The sequence below is a fragment of the Scomber scombrus genome, chromosome 12 (assembly GCF_963691925.1).
Source record: "Scomber scombrus chromosome 12, fScoSco1.1, whole genome shotgun sequence".
Lineage (NCBI taxonomy): Eukaryota > Metazoa > Chordata > Actinopteri > Scombriformes > Scombridae > Scomber > Scomber scombrus.
In genome coordinates this window covers 29993694-30011193 of record NC_084981.1, presented here as the reverse complement: position 1 = coordinate 30011193, position 17500 = coordinate 29993694, and the positions used below count along the sequence as shown (strand labels likewise).

Here is a 17500-nt window from a genome sequence, read left to right as displayed (position 1 = left end):
CAGTGTGTGTATGTGTGTGTGTGTGTGTGAGTGTGTGCGTTTGTGTGTGTGCGTGTGTGTGTTACCTGTGTATGAGCGGCTCCAGCAGTGTGTGTATGTGTGTGTGTGTGTGTGAGTGTGCGAGTGTGTGCGTTTGTGTGTGTGCGTGTGTGTGTTACCTGTGTATGAGCGGCTCCAGCAGTGTGTGTTGGCTCTGGCAGAGCTGCAGCAGGTTGGAGGGAAGGCCGAGGTAGCTGCACAGCGCCTCCCACTGACCAGGACCTGCAACTACACACACACACACACACACACACAATTTATATGAAATCACCTGAAGATACAAAGAAAGGAAATTAAAGTATGTAGTAATGTTTAATATGTCTTTATTAAATTTTACATATGGTTCTTCACAATGTTTACCTGATTGACATTTTATTTGTCAGATAATATTATTTCTTACTAAGCTGCACACAGATCATTGTTAATATTTTCATCACTATTATATCTTCATAAATAACTGAAACAGTGTATATATATATATCACCATGTTAGTGTGTGTGTGTGTGTGTGTGTGTGTGTGTGTGTTATTACCCAGCAGGTCAGCAGGTGGAGCTGTAGAGTTCAAGTAGTGGAAGAAGAGAGCGACGGCTCTGAGGAAAGGCAGGACGCCGGCTTTCACACAACGCAGCAGCTGCCACCCAGAGGTCACCTCAGGTAACGCACTGATCAATACACACACACACACACACACACACACACACACACACACACACACACACACACACACAGGTCAGCAGGTAAAACACACACACTAATCCACTCCTTCATCTTTAAATGAATGAATGATGAAGTCTAGACTAGATCAACATCTGTCTGAACATCTGGAAGGTTAGAATGAGCTCACCTGCCCAGATGTGTCCTCAGTGTGTTGTACAGCTGACAGGTGAGCTCCTCCTCCTCCGATTCTCCTCCATCCTGATCCATACACACCTCCTCTGCAAGCACACAGGTGGGAGTCACATCACCTGCACTGATCCCTGTGTGTTTGTGTGTGTGTGTGTGTGTGTGTGTGTGTGTGTGTGTGTGTTACCTGTTGTGGAGGTGAGCAGGATCTGAACCAGGTGAGCTACAGTGATCAGGTGAAGCAGGTGAAGGTGGGCGGAGTCAACAACAGTCTGTCCCGATTGGTCGAGACAGTGAACTGAGCTGTAGGACAACACGCTGTAAACCTGCAGAGAGAGAGAGAACTGGTTTATACTGGTTTATACTGGATCTATACTGGATCTATACTGGATCTATACAGGATCTAAACTGGATCTAAACTGGATCTGTACTACCCCTTTTCCACCGAGCTGGAGCTCCAGCCCCGAGCCTCAGAACGGGAGCCACAGCGAGCACCAACTCTTTGCTGGTCTAAAGCAAGAACCAATTAAGTCAGCGGGCGGGGCTAACGTTTATTAGCCGGCTAACGGGGTTAACGTTTATTAGCCGGCTAACGGGGTTAACGTTTATTAGCAGACTAGCGGGGCTAACGGTCATTTACAGAGGGTTAAACATTTGTTGATTAAAAGCACTATTTCTTATCATTTTTTTTTGCCAGAGCTGTCTTCTTCTGCTTCTTCTTCTTCGTTTCCGGCAGGCTAGATGCCTTGCGGCATGTTGCTGCCTCTCACTGGTGAATCATGGAAGTGCTTCAAAGGCGCGCGCTGGCTACGTTATACAGTGACGTAATCGCGTGGCTCCTTGTCGGTGGAAAAGCAACAGGTTCGAAAGAGGTGCTCGGGTTAGCACCAACTGAGCACTGGCTCTAGCACCAGCTGCGAACCAGCACCGGCTCCAGCTCGGTGGAAAAGGGGTATACAAGATCTGTACTGGGTTTAAACTGGATCTGAACTGATTTGTAGTAATGAAACTCACCAGCAGGTGAAACATGTCGACGTCCAGAATACATGGAGTGTTTTCTACCTGGAGGTCTGGAACCAGAGCTACAACACACACACACACACACATTTATTATAGAATTACAAACATATTAGTGTGTATTAATGCTTGCCTGTGTGTGTGTGTGTGTGTGTGTGTGTTTACCTGCAAACAGTCTGATGAACTGCGTGTGAACTGTTGTCAGTGGAGCTGCAGTCCAACAGGCTGAACTGAACCTGGTGAGGGAGCTCAGACAGTCATCCTGTAACACACACACACACACACACACACACACACACACACACACACACACACACACACACACACACACACACACACTTTAACATTGTGCTCAGGATTGTTAATCACTTTATTTAACAGTTATTCCAGAGGAGAACATACAGTAGAGAAGCTCATTAGCTTCTATTAAACTCAACGTTAACAACACAGCTAATAAACTACGATAACTTCCTGTATTTTAGACGCTCCGGCTCTCCGTCCAATCAAAGCTCAGCTCTGTCAGGTTTGTTATTGGAGAACATGAAACAGGAAGAGTGTGTTACCTGTCTGCAAGGTAAACTTCCAAACAAGGGCTTCTCCTCGTCCATCAGGAGGCGCTCTGCAAACATACACACAGTCAGCTCCACCTCTGACCTCACAGGTAGGTGTGTGTGTGTGTGTGTATGTGTGTGTGTGTGTGTGTGTGTATGTGTGTGTCTGTGTGTGTCTGTGTGCGTGTGTGTGTGTACCTATAGCCTGGATGGTGTGTGTGTGTGTGTGTGTCTGTGTGTGTGTGTGTGTACGTATAGCCTGGATGGTGTGTGTGTGTCTGTGTGTGTGTGTGTGTGTGTGTGTGTGTGTGTGTGTGTGTACCTATAGCCTGGATGGTGTAGGCGCAGGTGGACCAGCTCAGCACTGGGATTCTCTGGTCTTGCTCGTTGGGGTTGACCTTTAGTCCGACCTTATAGGTGGACATGCTGAAGGTTGTGATCATCTCGCTGACGCTGCTGGAGAACGGGTTCCTGCAGCACACAGTGACATCACCGCTGACATCATCATGCTAAACCAGGTGAGCTGTCTCATTTCATACTTTAAAGCAGTGGACTCTGTGATACAATCGGGATCAGTTTAAACAGCTGTGACTCACAGTGGAGTGAAGTCGATTCTGAATCCTTCAGGAACAGGAGGCTCCGCCCCCTCCGCTGCATCTGAAACACAAACAAATACACACACAAACAAACACACACACGCACATTAACACACACACACACACACACATTAATACACACACACACCCAAATAAACACACACATTGACTCAGTGTGACTCCGCCTCTAAATGATTGACAGGTGACTAACCTTCAGACTGTTTCCTGTGGGCGGAGTGTAGTGCTGCTATCTGCTGATTGGTCGTCTTTAGCCACACCTCCAGACTGGGATGATCGACACTGGAAGAGAAAAATAAATTCATCAGGTGTGTACCTGTGGTCAGGTGTGTGTAGTTGTAGTCAGGTGTGTGTAGTTGTAGTCAGGTGTGTGTAGCTGTAGTCAGGTGTGTGTGAATCTGTGGTCAGGTGAGTGTGCGTGTGTGTGTGTGTGTGTGTGTGTGTGTGCGTGCGTGTGTGTGTGTGTACCTGTGGTCAGGTAAGTGTGCGTGTGTGAGTGTGTGTGTGTGTGTGTATTTGTGGTCAGGTGAGTGTGCGTGTGTGTGTGTGTGTGTGTGTACCTGTGGTCAGGTGAGTGTGCGTTTGTGTGTGTGTGTGTGTGTACCTGTGGTCAGGTGAGTGTGTGTGTGTGTGTGTGTACCTGTGGTCAGGTGTGTGTGTGTACCTGTGGTCAGGTGAGTGTGTGTGTTTGTGTGTGTGTGTGTACCTGTGGTCAGGTGAGTGTGCGTTTGTGTGTGTATACCTGTGGTCAGGTGAGTGTGTGTGTGTGTGTGTGTGTGTGTGTGTGTGTGTGTACCTGTGGTCAGGTGAGTGTGCGTGAGGCAGCAGGGGAATCACAGTGTTGCTCAGACATTCGCAGAGCGGACACAGGAACTCTCCGTTCTCCACATCGTAGCTGGTGTGACCTCGCAGACGCTGCTGCCGTCGCTGCTCCTTCAGCTGCACGGCCTCGAAGTACCTGAACACACACACACACAAACACACACACACAGCTTTATTCCTGCTGAAGAGACACTTTAGGACTGAAACATACTTTTTTCTGATGTAAGATTTGTCCTGAGGAGGGACAAAGCTATTTTTACCGAAAAGTAAATTCATTATTTTAAGTCTTGTGTGAGCTGCAGTGACTCACCTCTGCCAGCAGGTGGCGTGCATGATGTGTCCACAGCTGGCGGTGTGGATACCCAGAGACAAATCAGGATGCATGAAGACAGGGTCATGACGCTCTGAAACAAACACACACACACACACACAATAAATGTGTTATACAACTAGTGTAGCCCCTTTAAACAATAACTCAGTTGTAGAGTGAATGAGCAATGTAGAGAGAGAGAGAGAGAGAGAGAGAGAGAGAGAGAGAGAGAGAGAGAGAGAGAGAGACAGACAGAGAGAAAGAGAGAGAGAGAAACCCTGCTGATTGGTTACTGTCTCTGTGATGTCACAGTGAAGCTCTGCCCACCTGCGTTCGGCAGGGCGCGGCGTCGGTTTTTGGATAAAACGGTGGACCTCTGGACGAACGCTGCCAGCACCATGGCCCTGCCGTGACCTTTGACCTCCTGCTCCTCCTGGCACAGGATGCACGTTACCAGCTGACGGCGCTCAGCTACACCCAACCTCCTGGGACCAACACACACCTGGGAGACACTGGACATCTCCAAACTGGGAGGACTGGGAGGGAGAAAGAAGATATTTCTATGTTTGATGGAGTTTTCATTATGTAGTCGTTATGTAGACGGAGACAGGTGCAGACAGGTGTAGTTGGGTGCAGACAGGTGTAGTTAGGTGTAAACAGGTGTAGTTGGATGCAGACGGGTGTAGACAATTGTAGTAGAAGTAGTGTGTAGTTAGGTGTAGACAGGTATAGGTGGGTGTAGTTGGGAGTTGTAGTAGGGTGTAGTTGGGTGGAGACAGGTGTAGTAAGATGGGTGTAGTTGGGTGCAGACAGGTGTAGGTGGGTGCAGACAGGTGTAGTTGGGTGTAGTTGGGAGGAGACAGATGTAGTTAGGTGGGTGTAGTTAGGTGTACCTGTGCTCTGCAGCAGCTGACGTAGACGCCTCCAGCTCTTCCAGACTCTGTTGGAACAGTTCTTTGTTCTCATTGATAAAATGTTTCTGCATCTCTGACATCTGAGCCATGATCTTCTCCCTCCGGAGCCGAGCCATCTCCGCCTTCCTCTTCCTCTCTGCCTTGTCTTTGTCACGCACCGTCTGCAAGGAAACAACAGCACCACCCGTCACTTTCAATTCAAGCGGGTCAGTCGGGTGGAGGTGCAGCAGGTTGGTCAGGTGTGTGTGTGTGTGTGTGTGTGTCGTACCTCCTCCGGTCCCTGTCCCTGGCTGATGGTGATGCTGGAGGTGGCGGATGAACGCTCTCTGATGGTTTTGATGTTCGCCACCATCTGCACACACACACACACACACACACACACACACACACACACACACACACACACACACACACACACACACACACACACAAACACACACACACACACACAAACACACACACACACCAGGTTTGTTAAAATGTACATCAAGTATTTTTGTTGGTTTTATTGGAGATAAATCCAGACTGAACTCAGCGGCTCCGTAGCAGCAAGACATCATGGAGGTCCATAGCAGCAAGACATCATGGACGTCCGAGTTACGCCCAGTTCAATATAATCAATATATTAAAAAAAGATCAATAAGAGAAAACTGGATCAATGTATAATAGTTTTAAACAGCATCTGTTAATAGTCAGTATGAACAAGAGGAACATGGGTCAGTAACTAATACGTGTTGGTAAGATGATGAATTCATAAATCAGTTAAACTAGATTTAAAAGCAGCATCAGGTTTGTTAAAATGTACATTTAGTATTTTTGTTGGTTTTATATCATTTGAAATGACATTTGCACCATTTTTACCAAAAGTAATACTGAATGCTCCTGAAAATGTCAAATGGTGTAACCACAAAAGAATGATAAATATTACATATTTTATCACCTACAGTGTATTTAACCCTCCTGTTGTCCTCGAGTCAAGGTGGGAAGGGAGGAAGGAAGGAGGGAAGGGAGGGAGGACGGAAGGATGGAAGGGAGGAAGAAGGAAGGAAAGGAGGAAGGAAGGGAGGAAAGGAAAGAAGGAGATAAGGGAGGAAGGAAGGAGGGAGGAGGGAAGGTAGGAAAGGAAAGAAGGAAGGGAAGGAAGGAAGGACAGAGGAAAGAAGGAAGGAAGGTAGGAGGGAGGAAGGAAAAGAAGGAGGGGAGGGAGGAAAGGAAAGAAGGAAGGGAGGAAGGAAAGGAAGGAAGGAAGGACGGAGGAAAGAAGGAAGGAAAGAAGGTAGGAGGGAGGGAGAAAGGAAAAGAGAAAGGGAAGAAGGAAAGGAGGGAAAGAAGGACAGAGGAAAGAAGGAAGGGAGCTTCCTGTTATACATGATGAAGCTATCTTTGGGCCTGGGTCATACCTTGAGGATCCAGGTGATCATGTCTTTGTGGACTTCCAGGTGAGGAGCATTCTGCAGACTCTCCAGCAGAGCCAGAACACTTCCTGAAGTACTGGGAGCTTCACCTGGACCTGAACACACACAGAGAAACGTTCAGAGTATATGGCAAGGCAAGGCACAAATGTAAGACATCAGAATACTATTTGACATTTATTTATAAATAAATAAATAAATAAATAATTTAAAAATGCTAAAGAAACTGTCTGCTGAGAGTGTGTGTGTTTGTGTGAGAGAGTGTGTGTGAAAATGAGTGTGAGTGTGTGTGTCTGAGTGAGTTTGAGAGTGTGAGTGTGTGTGAGAGTGTGTGTGTGTGTGTGTGTGTGTACTAACGTGTGATCTTGCTGGTGTAGTTGAAAGTGACGTCATCGTATCCGCTGCTGTTCTCCAGCTGCTGCTGCTCCTCCAGCAGAGCCATGCCCACCAGGTGGAGCACCTACAAACACACACACACACACACACACACACACACACAGGTTATTTCCACATCAGAGGACTGTGGCGCCCCCCGTGAGTCAAACTGTAGAGATTTTAAAACTGTGATATAATCTGAATTCAGTCCTGCATGTTTATACTTTATTGATCCACATCAGTATTTTTTGTACCACATGAGATCTGCATGTTAATCCATTCAGAAATCTAATAAAGCTGACAGCGGTGTTGCATCATATTCACACATACAGACTCAGAGTAGCAGCTCAGCCTCAAGCTTACAGCTGTTTTACATGTGTTACGTGTAACAGTAAAAACAGCTCAGCTCTGACTGGTCTGTTAGTTTCTCCTGATGCTGTTGTGCTGACGCATAGAGAAGAAATTAATTTCCAAATAATGTGTTTCCATGTCCTCATTAACAAGATATCACAGTGAATAAGGAAGCTGTGCACCGTCACGGTCGGCTTTTTCCAGTTTTGTTTCAAGTGTTTTTCGGCAGAGTTGAGCTAAGTTAAAGCTCCCCTTACCTTTGTTACATTTTTTACACATTTTTTGTTTAGGTTAAAATGCTATTAATAAGGTAATGGCTCTAAAATGTTTGAGAGATCCACCAGGCATAGAAACTCATTATTATTCCATTCTCATAATATTCTGTGAAAACTCTGACCAATCATATCTATGGTCCGATTGATATGTTTGGCCGAGCGACCTGCCTGTTTTATCCTTCCGCATTACGTAATCGCGAGCCCACCCGGAAGAGAGTCTGTTGTGGATCCACGGCATTATAATACATCCATGATCCACGGAGATAAACAGACAGTAGCGACTGACAATGACCGACAAAAGCGGGACAGTGTTGTTGCTGTTCAAGTTTTTTACAAAGTGCTGTGTGGAATGCAAGAAAGGTAAGAGTAGCTTTAAGGTTGAGTTTGTACACTGTGCTGTCTGACCATGTGTCACTGAGAGGCAGAGGAGACGTGATCCTGTTTAAATACTGAGACAACGGAGCATTTCTCTCCTGGAAGACATTCAAACTGCTGCAGTCAGAAACAGAGCTGAGAGCAGTTCAAACTCTGGCTGCTTCCTGACCTGCAGACAGGAGGAACAGCACCGAGCTCCTTCATGTCCTGTCTGTGTGTGTGAACGTCCAGTATCGTGCACCAGTGAGAGGAACGATGAGTGTGTGTCTCACCCTCTGCAGCATGGACTCGGTCCAGCCTCCTCCGCTGGGCTCCACAGCCCACTGCAGCACGGCTCCCTCCACAGCCAGCAGCACGTCACACTGCAGCAGGTTCACCAGGCTGCCGAACAGGGGACAGAGAGGCGGGGGCACTGGGGGGGGGCAGGGCTGGAACACACACACACACACACACACACACACACACACACACACACACACACACACACACACACACACACAAGGTTTGTTAAAATGTACATTTAGTATTTTTGTTGGTTTTATTGGAGATAAATTCAGACTGAACTCAGCGGCTCCATAGCAGCAAGACATCATGGATGTCCGTAGCAGCAAGACATCATGGAGGTCTGTAGCAGCAAGACATCATGGACGTCCGAGTTACAACCAGTTTAATATAATTAATATATTTTAAAAAAAGATCAATAAGAGAAAACTGGATAAAAGTGTAATAGTTTTAAACGGCATCTTTTAATAGTCAGTATGAACAAGAGGAACGTGGGTCAGTAACTAATATGTGTTGGTAAGATGATGAATTCATAAATCAGTTAAACTAGTTTTAAAAGCAGCATCAGGTTTGTTAAAATGTACATTTAGTATTTTTGTTGGTTTTATATCATTTGAAATGACATTTGCACCATTTTTTTACCAAAAGTAAGACTGAATGCTCCTGAAAATGTCAAATGGTGTAACCACAAAAGAATGATAAATATTACATATTTTATCACCTACAGTGTATTTAACCTTCCTGTTGTCTTCGAGTCAAGGTGGGAAGGGAGGAAGGAAGGAGGGAAGACAGAAGGATGGAAGGGAGGAAGAAGGAAGGAAAGGAGGAAGGAAGGGAGGAAAGGAAAGAAGGAGATGAGGGAAAAAATCCAGGTTAAAAACATTTCTCTTCTCCTGTGCTTATGATTGAGCTCTTTCAAAGCACTTTACAATTTAATATATCATTAGCACTGTTTGTCCTTTTAATGACTTTAATACAAATCATTATTTTATGCTCTATTTAGTCTAGTTTATATTTTATTTTTCTCTCTTTCTATTTTTGTGTACTTTGTTTTATTTGGGGTTTTCTTGTTTTTAAATTGTATGTTTTAATATTTTAAATTTTTACTATTATTGTGTTTTTGTTTTTTTAATTGTATGTTTTTATGTTTCTTAGTTTCCAATTTTTACTGTTAAATGTTTTGTTTTTATGTAAAGCTCATTGAGGTGCTCCTGAGTATGAAAAGCTCTCTATATAAATAAAAAATCTTGTTAAAATCACTTTTTCTGAACAGTGAACGTCAACCAGCTGCTGACGGAATCTGAGTTTATAACATTAGTGATGAAATGTTATTAAGAATTAATGTAATTTGATTTAATGCCTTGTCATTTATTTATTTATTTCTATGTGCATTCTTTTGGATAATTGTTAATTAGGACCAAAATAAATCACTACTACTAATGTTTGTAAACTGGCAGATTCGCACCTGATCTGATGAGCTAGTATTAGTCACCTGTCCCCCCCCGTATTATTCTGCACCATGAAGGCATCAGCTGATTCAGTCTACCTGTGACACTCAGTTGTGTTTACCTGTGTCCTCTCCGTTCTGTCTCCTCAGCTTCCTCTGAGCCTCCTCCGCCTGCACGCACACACACACAGACACATCACACACTGTTACCATGACAACACAGCAGATCATCATCACAGATCAATAACCGATCAATAACCTGATGGGTGCGTACCTTGGACTGGTCGGCTCTGCTGTAGTGATGGAAGTACAGGTTGAAGTGTTTGTTCCACTCTGGACGCAGTTCATACAGACCTCGACCTGTCACACCTGGCTTCCTGCAAGGTGAAGGGTGTTTTAAGGTGGACTGAGTGTTTATTTAAGATGGATTGATGTTTGTATTTAAGGTGGAAGTGTTAAAAAATCTAGACTGACTTGAATGAAGCAACACGTCAATGACTCGCTCCAGACCCGTCTCCTTATTACCCTGAAGACAAGAAACACATCAACTGTCTGAAGTCAAACAAGAGAGAGGGAGAGAGAGAGAGAGAGAAAGAGGTAGAGAAGGAAAGAGAGAGAGAGAGAGAGGTAGAGAAAGAGAGAGAAAGAGAAAGAGAGAGAAAGAGAGAGGGAGAGAGAGAGAGAGAGAGAGAGAGAGAGAGAGAGAGAGAGAGAGAGAGAGACAGAGAGAGAGACAGAGAGACAGGTAGACAAGTAGACAGGTAAACAGATAGACCAGGTAGGTGTCTCACATTCTCGGGCAGAGCCTTCACCAGTTCGCTGTGAGCCATCGGTCTGATTGACAGCTGATGGATGATTTCTCTTCTGACCTCATCAAAGGGCTCCACCTGTCCGACACCCGCCATGTACCGCTCACCTGAGAGACACACACACACACAAATATATACACACACATACACACCTTTAACCCAACAATCAGACACTAACCAGGTAACTGCTCCATAGGTAAACATACGTAACCTGACTCCCTTTAGGACCCTGCAGACTTAAATAAGCTGTTCACACTGTCTCCTTAAAAAAAAGTTAAAATCTTTATAAATAAAGATGAAGCAGCACAGACGCTTTCACTTACCGACGACCATGATGATGAGGTGAAGCATCTCCTCAATCAGAGTGTTGTTCTGCTGGACCACATCCTGCCACACAGACAGGTGAGAGACAGACAGGTAGTCAGTAGAGAGTCAGTAGAGACAGTAGAGACAGTAGAGTGTCAGTAGAGTCAGTAGAGCCAGTAGAGAGTCAGTAGAGTCTCAGTAGAGTCAGTAGAGTCTCAGTAGTCAGTAGAGTCTCAGTAGAGTCAGTAGAGTCAGTAGAGTCTCAGTAGAGTGTCAGTAGAGTCAGTAGAGTGTCAGTAGAGTCTCAGTAGAGTGTCAGTAGAGTCTCAGTAGAGACAGTAGAGTGTCAGTAGAGAGTCAGTAGAGTCAGTAGAGTCTCAGTAGAGACAGTAGAGTGTCAGTAGAGAGTCAGTAGAGTCAGTAGAGTCTCAGTAGAGTCAGTAGAGTCAGTAGAGTCAGTAGAGTCTCGGTAGAGTCAGTAGAGTCTCAGTAGAGACAGTAGAGTGTCAGTAGAGTGTCAGTAGAGTCAGTAGAGTGTCAGTAGAGTCAGTAGAGTCTCAGTAGAGAGTCAGTAGTCAGTAGAGTCAGTAGAGTCTCAGTAGAGTCAGTAGAGAGTCAGTAGAGAGTCAGTAGAGTCTCAGTAGAGTCTCAGTAGAGACAGTAGAATGTCAGTAGAGTGTCAGAGTGTCAGTAGAGACAGTATAATGTCAGTAGAGTGTCAGTAGAGTGTCAGTAGAGTCAGTAGAGTCAGTACAGTGTCAGTAGAGTCTCAGTAGAGTGTCAGTAGAGTCAGTAGAGCCAGTAGAGAGCCAGTAGAGTCTCAGTAGAGTCTCAGTAGAGTCTCAGTAGAGTCAGTAGCGTCTCAGTAGAGTCTCAGTAGAGTCTCAGTAGAGTCAGTACTGACCTTGTTGGCTTCTCTGTATCTTTTCCTGCAGTCTGCGGAGCTGAAAATGTGAAAAAGTTCAAATCGACTGAGAACTATCATCAGGAAGTGGTTTGGATCCATCATGGACGCTCCGGCCTGCAAGAAAGCCCAACAGAGAGACGTTAAGAGGGGTAACACAGTAGAGTCAGGTTCTGTCAGTAGAGTCAGGTTCTGTCAGTAGAGTCGGGTTCTGTCAGTAGAGTCGGGTTCTACCTGCAGCATGATGACATCTTTGTCGAACATCTCCACTCTGCACTTGACGTTGTGATAATAATAAATCTGAAACAGAGAAAATATATCAGAATAAGTCACTGTGATCAGAGTACTGATCAGTTATCAGAGAGTATTGACGATCAGTTTTTCAGAGAGTATTGATCGGTTATCAGCTCACCTGGTTGATCAGAGAGAAGCCGTTCCTCCTCCACATCCCAGCATGCACCTGGGCACAGAGCACCAGGCAGCGCAGAGGTAGTTCGATTAGGAGGGGGGGGCTGAGTTCACCCTGAGGACATAAACACACATCAACTAATTATCACTGATGTGTTGATCAGAGGGTGGAAGTGATCAGGCTGAATGTGGTTCAATGAAAACATAATCAATTATTGACGACTGTGTGATTGATTATATGAACTACTGACCAGTGGGAGCTGCTCAGGGAAACGAGACGCAACCTCCGTCCTGCTGAGGAGAACATGGAGACCTGAGGGAGGAACGTTATCAGTTAGACTCATAGACTGTATATATAATGGACGTAACATCCGTGACGTCACCCATTGGTTTGTGGACTGCTGCTCGGAGGCCAATAGTATCGGATCTGAGCAGCGCCATCTTGAACATTTCAGGTGCATGCTGGGAAAAATAAAAACAGGGATTCTACTTATATGGGCATCAGGAGGAGCATGAGGCGCCCTCCTGAACCTGTGAACCAATCAACCTGTCAATCACCACGTAGCCACGCCCTAATGCATACCCTGCTTTATCGTCACATATAAAATCAGGGAGGCCAAAATGTCCCAAATGAACATCATACTGCATTGAAGAAGGCTTTAAACTAGCGATTGAGACCATAAACACATTTTGAAAACGTTTACTGAGGTTAGAAATCAAGTGAGAAGTTGGTGAATTCTCCATTGACTTGTATAGAGACGGAAGTCCTTTTGACACCAAAACGGTCGCCCCCTGGTGGCCTTTTGATAGAATGCAGCTTTAAGTTACTTCCGCGTTGGCCTCATTTCAGAGGACCGGAGCTCCCCGCCTGGTTAGAGTCTGAGCTGGAGTGTGTGTGTGTGTGTATGTGTAGTGTGTAGTGTGTGTGTGTGTGTGTGTGTTTACCTGCCAGCAGCCTGCAGACCGGCAGGTGTATGGACACTTTGTCCTGAGACACCTGGTACCTGAACGTCTCCACACAGTGACCGGCTAGACTCAAGCTGATTGGCTGCTCACCATCCGGAAGGCCACTATGACAGTGACTGAGAGCGGTCAGACATCTCCGGTAGGCATCGATCAGCACACGCTCCTGAGACACACACACACACACACATAAACCACAAACAGTCAAAAAATTGCAAGCAAAGAAAATAATGCAATTCCTAAGAATTACTGGACTCAGTTCTGAAAGTTGTGTAATATATGTTGTATGTTTTAATGTTATGTATGTTATGTTGTATGTTGTATGTTGTCTTACATCAGTCGAGCACCACTCCTGGATCATGGAGATGATGTGGGTCAGTTTCATCTGCAGAGTGAACGCTGCCTCCCACTCAGGCTCCATCTCTATGTGCTGTCCCACCTGTCTCACCACTGGGTCCATGCCCTGCAAACAGACAGGTGCAGAGAGACACACAGTCAGTCTACCTGCCTGTACAGGTGTTAGTCAGTCTACCTGTACAGGAGTGAGGTGAACCTCTGTGTTACCTGCATGCACTTGAGCAGCTCCAGAAACGAATCCAGACCTTCCAGGAACTTCTCTCTGAGCTCATCGCTCCACTCGCAGGGTCGACTGATCAGGACATACCTGTACACACAAACTGGTCTCACTGGTGCGCAACTTGTGTGTAACTGGTGCAAATGGTATATTACTGGTGCTAATGGTATAGTACTGGTGCTAATGGTATATTATTGGTGTTAATGGTATATAATGGGTATGATGGTTACTTGAGGTCTCCAATGAGGCTCTGGACTCGTCCGAACTTGAAGGCCTGCTGTGCCGTGTAGCGGTCGAACTGGAAGCGTCCCTGCAGGTCTCTGTGACGGAGGTGATCCACAAATGTCCTGATGATGGTGGTCATCAGGTTCTCCTCCACCATCAGCATCCGGGCCTGACACACACACACACACACACACAAACACACACATCAATCCACAATCCTCTGAAGATCAGACTGGTTAAATTAAAGGATCATGTCACTGATTTTAAAGGTGGTAAACTGGTCCATGTTAGTCCTGAAGCTGTGATCGGGTGATGAGGAATAACCAGGAACAGTAAACTCAACATGGTTACTTCTTGTCGGTTTTACAGTTTAGAAACATAAATTAAAGTTACTGTTTTTATATTATTATGATTTCTTCTTCTTCTGGTGTTTTTGTCGGAGCTTCAGGTGAGTCAGCACCTCCTGCTGGACTGGAGGAGAGTCACACCTGATATTTACGGCACCAACAGAGACACACATGTGATGGTGCTTTTCCACTACACAGTTCCAGCACGACTCGCCTCGACTCGGTACGGTTCCAGGAACCTTTTCCATTACAAAAAAGTACCTACTCAACGTGGGCGGTGTCGTCATAGCACAGCTCTGCGAAACTGCCGTGACTTCGTTTTATACGCGACACAATCACATAAACAATGGAGGACATGGAGGCGATGGTGTACTTGCTGCTGTTTGAGGCTTTCTGTCTCACACAAAGCAAGAGAAGAGAAACGAATCGCTGTAACGCTGTTGTTGGTATTTAAAAATGTCAGGTTTGATTCTTGTGTGGGACGGCTCATGACTCTTCCAGTGACTGTCTGACCAATCAGTGGCCGGCAGTCTGTTGACGTCACATTTAGTATCGGCTCGGCTCGCTTGGAACCTCGGCAGAGCAGATACTAAAAAAAAAAAGTACCAGGTACCAGGTACTATCCCTGATGGAGACGCAGAAAAACAGAGTCGAGTCAAGTCGTGCTGGAACTGTGTAGTGGAAAAGTGCCATAACTGAGTGATCTGATCTGATGAGAGACACCTGGAGTGGAAATGACGAATGACTCTGTGATGATGTCACCACCTCCGACACAAACCCACTGAACTCACCAGCGACGGGACGGTGAATATTTGCACTGACAGGTCAGTGATGGAGAACTCACGGTCGTGGTCGTCTCTCACGTAGTCGTTCTGCAAGCGTTCATAGCTCTAACAGCAGGAGAGAGAGAGACAGGCAGAGAGAGAGAGAGAGAGACAGAGAGAGGTGTGTAGGTGCGGAGGAGGAGCAGGAGGATGTGTACTCACCATGGTCGGCACGGTGAACAGCTGAACAGACAGTGATGTCACTGACACCACTCGCTCGTGGTCGTCCTCCATAAAATCTGTCTGGAGGCGTCTGTAGTTCTAGAGGGGGACGACATTTCCTCTGGGTCAGAGGTCGCTGCTACCGGGACGACGCCCCCCACAAACCCCCCAAATTAACCCCAAATGTAAGGCTGCTCAATTAATCGAAATTTGATCATGATAACGATTTTGGGGCCAAACGATGTCAAAACTAGTCAAATCGGGGGAAACGTTTTTTTTAGTTCACATAATTTTTTTGTCATTCCCCCCCCCCACAACAGCACTGTACAGCTGCCAACAATCCCGTTTTCCCGGGTTTTCTCCAGTATTTTAGACTCATCTCCTGCCGCTCTCCCGTTGTGTCTTTTCTCCCGTAATTTACAGCCCCAAAGTAAAGTGAAGTTTTTAAAAAAATCGTTTTAATATTCGTGATTTCGATTTTGACCCAAATAATCGTGATTATGATTTTTTCCACAATCGAGCAGCCCTACCCTAATGTCACCGAAAAAAAGGCTATTAATTCAAAACCTGATCTACTAATAAATATTTTAATTTAACTTCTACATCTTCCTCATAGTTAAAAACACTGTCAGCACACTCTGTGAACACACACACACACACACACACACACACACACACACACACACACACACACACACACACACACACACACACACACACACACACACACACGATTCATCCGCCACTGAAAATAGTCCCGAACAACAGCTCTATATTTCCTGTTTGTTTGACCGTCTTTTTACAGACTGACCCTTCATCGCCCCCTACAGGCAGCGAGCAGCAACTACAAAAACAAACTAACACATCCAAACCAATCAAAGCTATAAAAGTATAAATAAACATTAGAAAAAACGCAGATTATTTTCTCAATGAATCGAATAGAAAAATAAGAATCATTAAAGTTTCTCCGCGTCTTTAAATGTCACAACAACACAAAGATCTTCTATTACGATAAAGACATCACTGTTGTTCACCGGCAGAAAGACACAGGCGAGTGTTTGAGGATGTTTGAACAGAACAAACACAGAACATCATCATCATGAGTCACAGTGATCCTTTAAATGTGTGTTAGAGTGTTTTTATCAGGTGTGTGTGACTGTTTCTGAACGAGATCAAATTTGTCTTAAATGTTACTGTTACTGTTTTACACTCTATGTTTGTGAGCAAAGGTCAAGTTATTATCTGAAACTGAAGTTCAACGTTTGACTTGTTCTGTATTGATCAGGTGTATTGATCGAGTGTATTGATCTGGGGGGTATTCCAGGTAGGAGGTTCAACAAACTCTGAGTCTAACCCAGAACTCTAAGTTGACTTACTCTGAGATGGGAAACTCTGAGTATCTCGTTCCAGAACAGCTGATCTGAATTAGGTAAATCAACTCTAAGTATGTTAACCTTGAGTTTGGCGCGTGCGCGACCACTATACAAAGCCATCATCAATGGAGCCCTGATACCTTGATTCACCATGGCAACTACTGAGAAAAAAAGCTTGAGTTACGTTACCTCCCTGTAACTGGAGCTCCCCCTGCAAGCCTGTGGCGAATATGATCATATATTTCACAAAAAGTAACACCGCTGCAGACGCTAAGGAGAGAGAAACGGCATGGGAGAAAACTGCTGCCCGAGTCAATGCTTCAGTTTTAATGCACCACTCCACTGACTTAACTTACCTCACTTAAAATTGTAGCATACAGGTGAAAAAGTGGTGTAATGTATTTGGAAGCAGCTAAAAATAAAATAAAAAAACATAATTCAGAAAAGTAAGGCACATTTTGCTGGGCTATGATTGTACCTCGCTTTGATTTTATTCATAGTTGACGTAGGCTATTAAACAAAGTAAATATTAATTCAGTGGCTACTTCAACATGTAGTAATTTAAACCCCCAACAGAAAGCTGCTTAACACACTGTCCTCTCATCTAATATCCTGCTTAGTAGATTAACATTTTACACTATTTTAACACTTTTATTTAACACAATTTTACATATAATACATATTGGAGTCATTGATTATAAGACTAACATGTGACGATGTGTACATGAATATTAAATAAAATACTTCCTAAAAATAAGATGAACAAGAAGGCAGATATGGCCGGACAATGTTAAGAAATGATTGAGTGTAATGAACAGTGATACCGTTCTAACAAATATTTATCTCGGAATGAAAGCACATCCAATTGAGCCTTGAGTACATCTCCCGACATAAGGCATTGCGAATTAATTCTGCCTCGAGATCTATCGGATTGCGAAGAAACGGACAACCCATGTCTGGCAGCTTGCTTCAGGTAGG

At 44.9% G+C, this 17500-nt stretch overlaps 2 protein-coding genes across 2 annotated transcripts in view; one reads left to right on the top strand and one right to left on the bottom strand.

Annotated features, from left to right (window-relative positions):
- Nucleotides 1–17500, top strand: part of LOC133991866 (NACHT, LRR and PYD domains-containing protein 14-like) — a 721507-nt gene that overhangs the window by 170452 nt on the left and 533555 nt on the right. The window lies entirely within an intron of this gene.
- The window catches only part of ubr2 (ubiquitin protein ligase E3 component n-recognin 2), a 27563-nt gene that overhangs the window by 3867 nt on the left and 6196 nt on the right, over nucleotides 1–17500 (bottom strand). The window contains 35 exon segments of the mRNA XM_062430969.1: nucleotides 159–267; nucleotides 571–701; nucleotides 884–974; nucleotides 1070–1208; nucleotides 1897–1964; nucleotides 2065–2161; nucleotides 2463–2518; nucleotides 2773–2921; nucleotides 3047–3107; nucleotides 3258–3346; nucleotides 3861–4022; nucleotides 4197–4290; nucleotides 4524–4732; nucleotides 5090–5271; nucleotides 5379–5462; nucleotides 6511–6620; nucleotides 6880–6982; nucleotides 8171–8317; nucleotides 8319–8326; nucleotides 9750–9798; nucleotides 9902–10004; nucleotides 10102–10117; nucleotides 10120–10153; nucleotides 10419–10543; nucleotides 10760–10823; nucleotides 11647–11763; nucleotides 11881–11946; nucleotides 12059–12169; nucleotides 12306–12367; nucleotides 13000–13183; nucleotides 13352–13480; nucleotides 13582–13681; nucleotides 13822–13985; nucleotides 14955–15053; nucleotides 15150–15248. Coding sequence (XP_062286953.1) covers nucleotides 159–267; nucleotides 571–701; nucleotides 884–974; nucleotides 1070–1208; nucleotides 1897–1964; nucleotides 2065–2161; nucleotides 2463–2518; nucleotides 2773–2921; nucleotides 3047–3107; nucleotides 3258–3346; nucleotides 3861–4022; nucleotides 4197–4290; nucleotides 4524–4732; nucleotides 5090–5271; nucleotides 5379–5462; nucleotides 6511–6620; nucleotides 6880–6982; nucleotides 8171–8317; nucleotides 8319–8326; nucleotides 9750–9798; nucleotides 9902–10004; nucleotides 10102–10117; nucleotides 10120–10153; nucleotides 10419–10543; nucleotides 10760–10823; nucleotides 11647–11763; nucleotides 11881–11946; nucleotides 12059–12169; nucleotides 12306–12367; nucleotides 13000–13183; nucleotides 13352–13480; nucleotides 13582–13681; nucleotides 13822–13985; nucleotides 14955–15053; nucleotides 15150–15248 — 3611 coding nt within the window.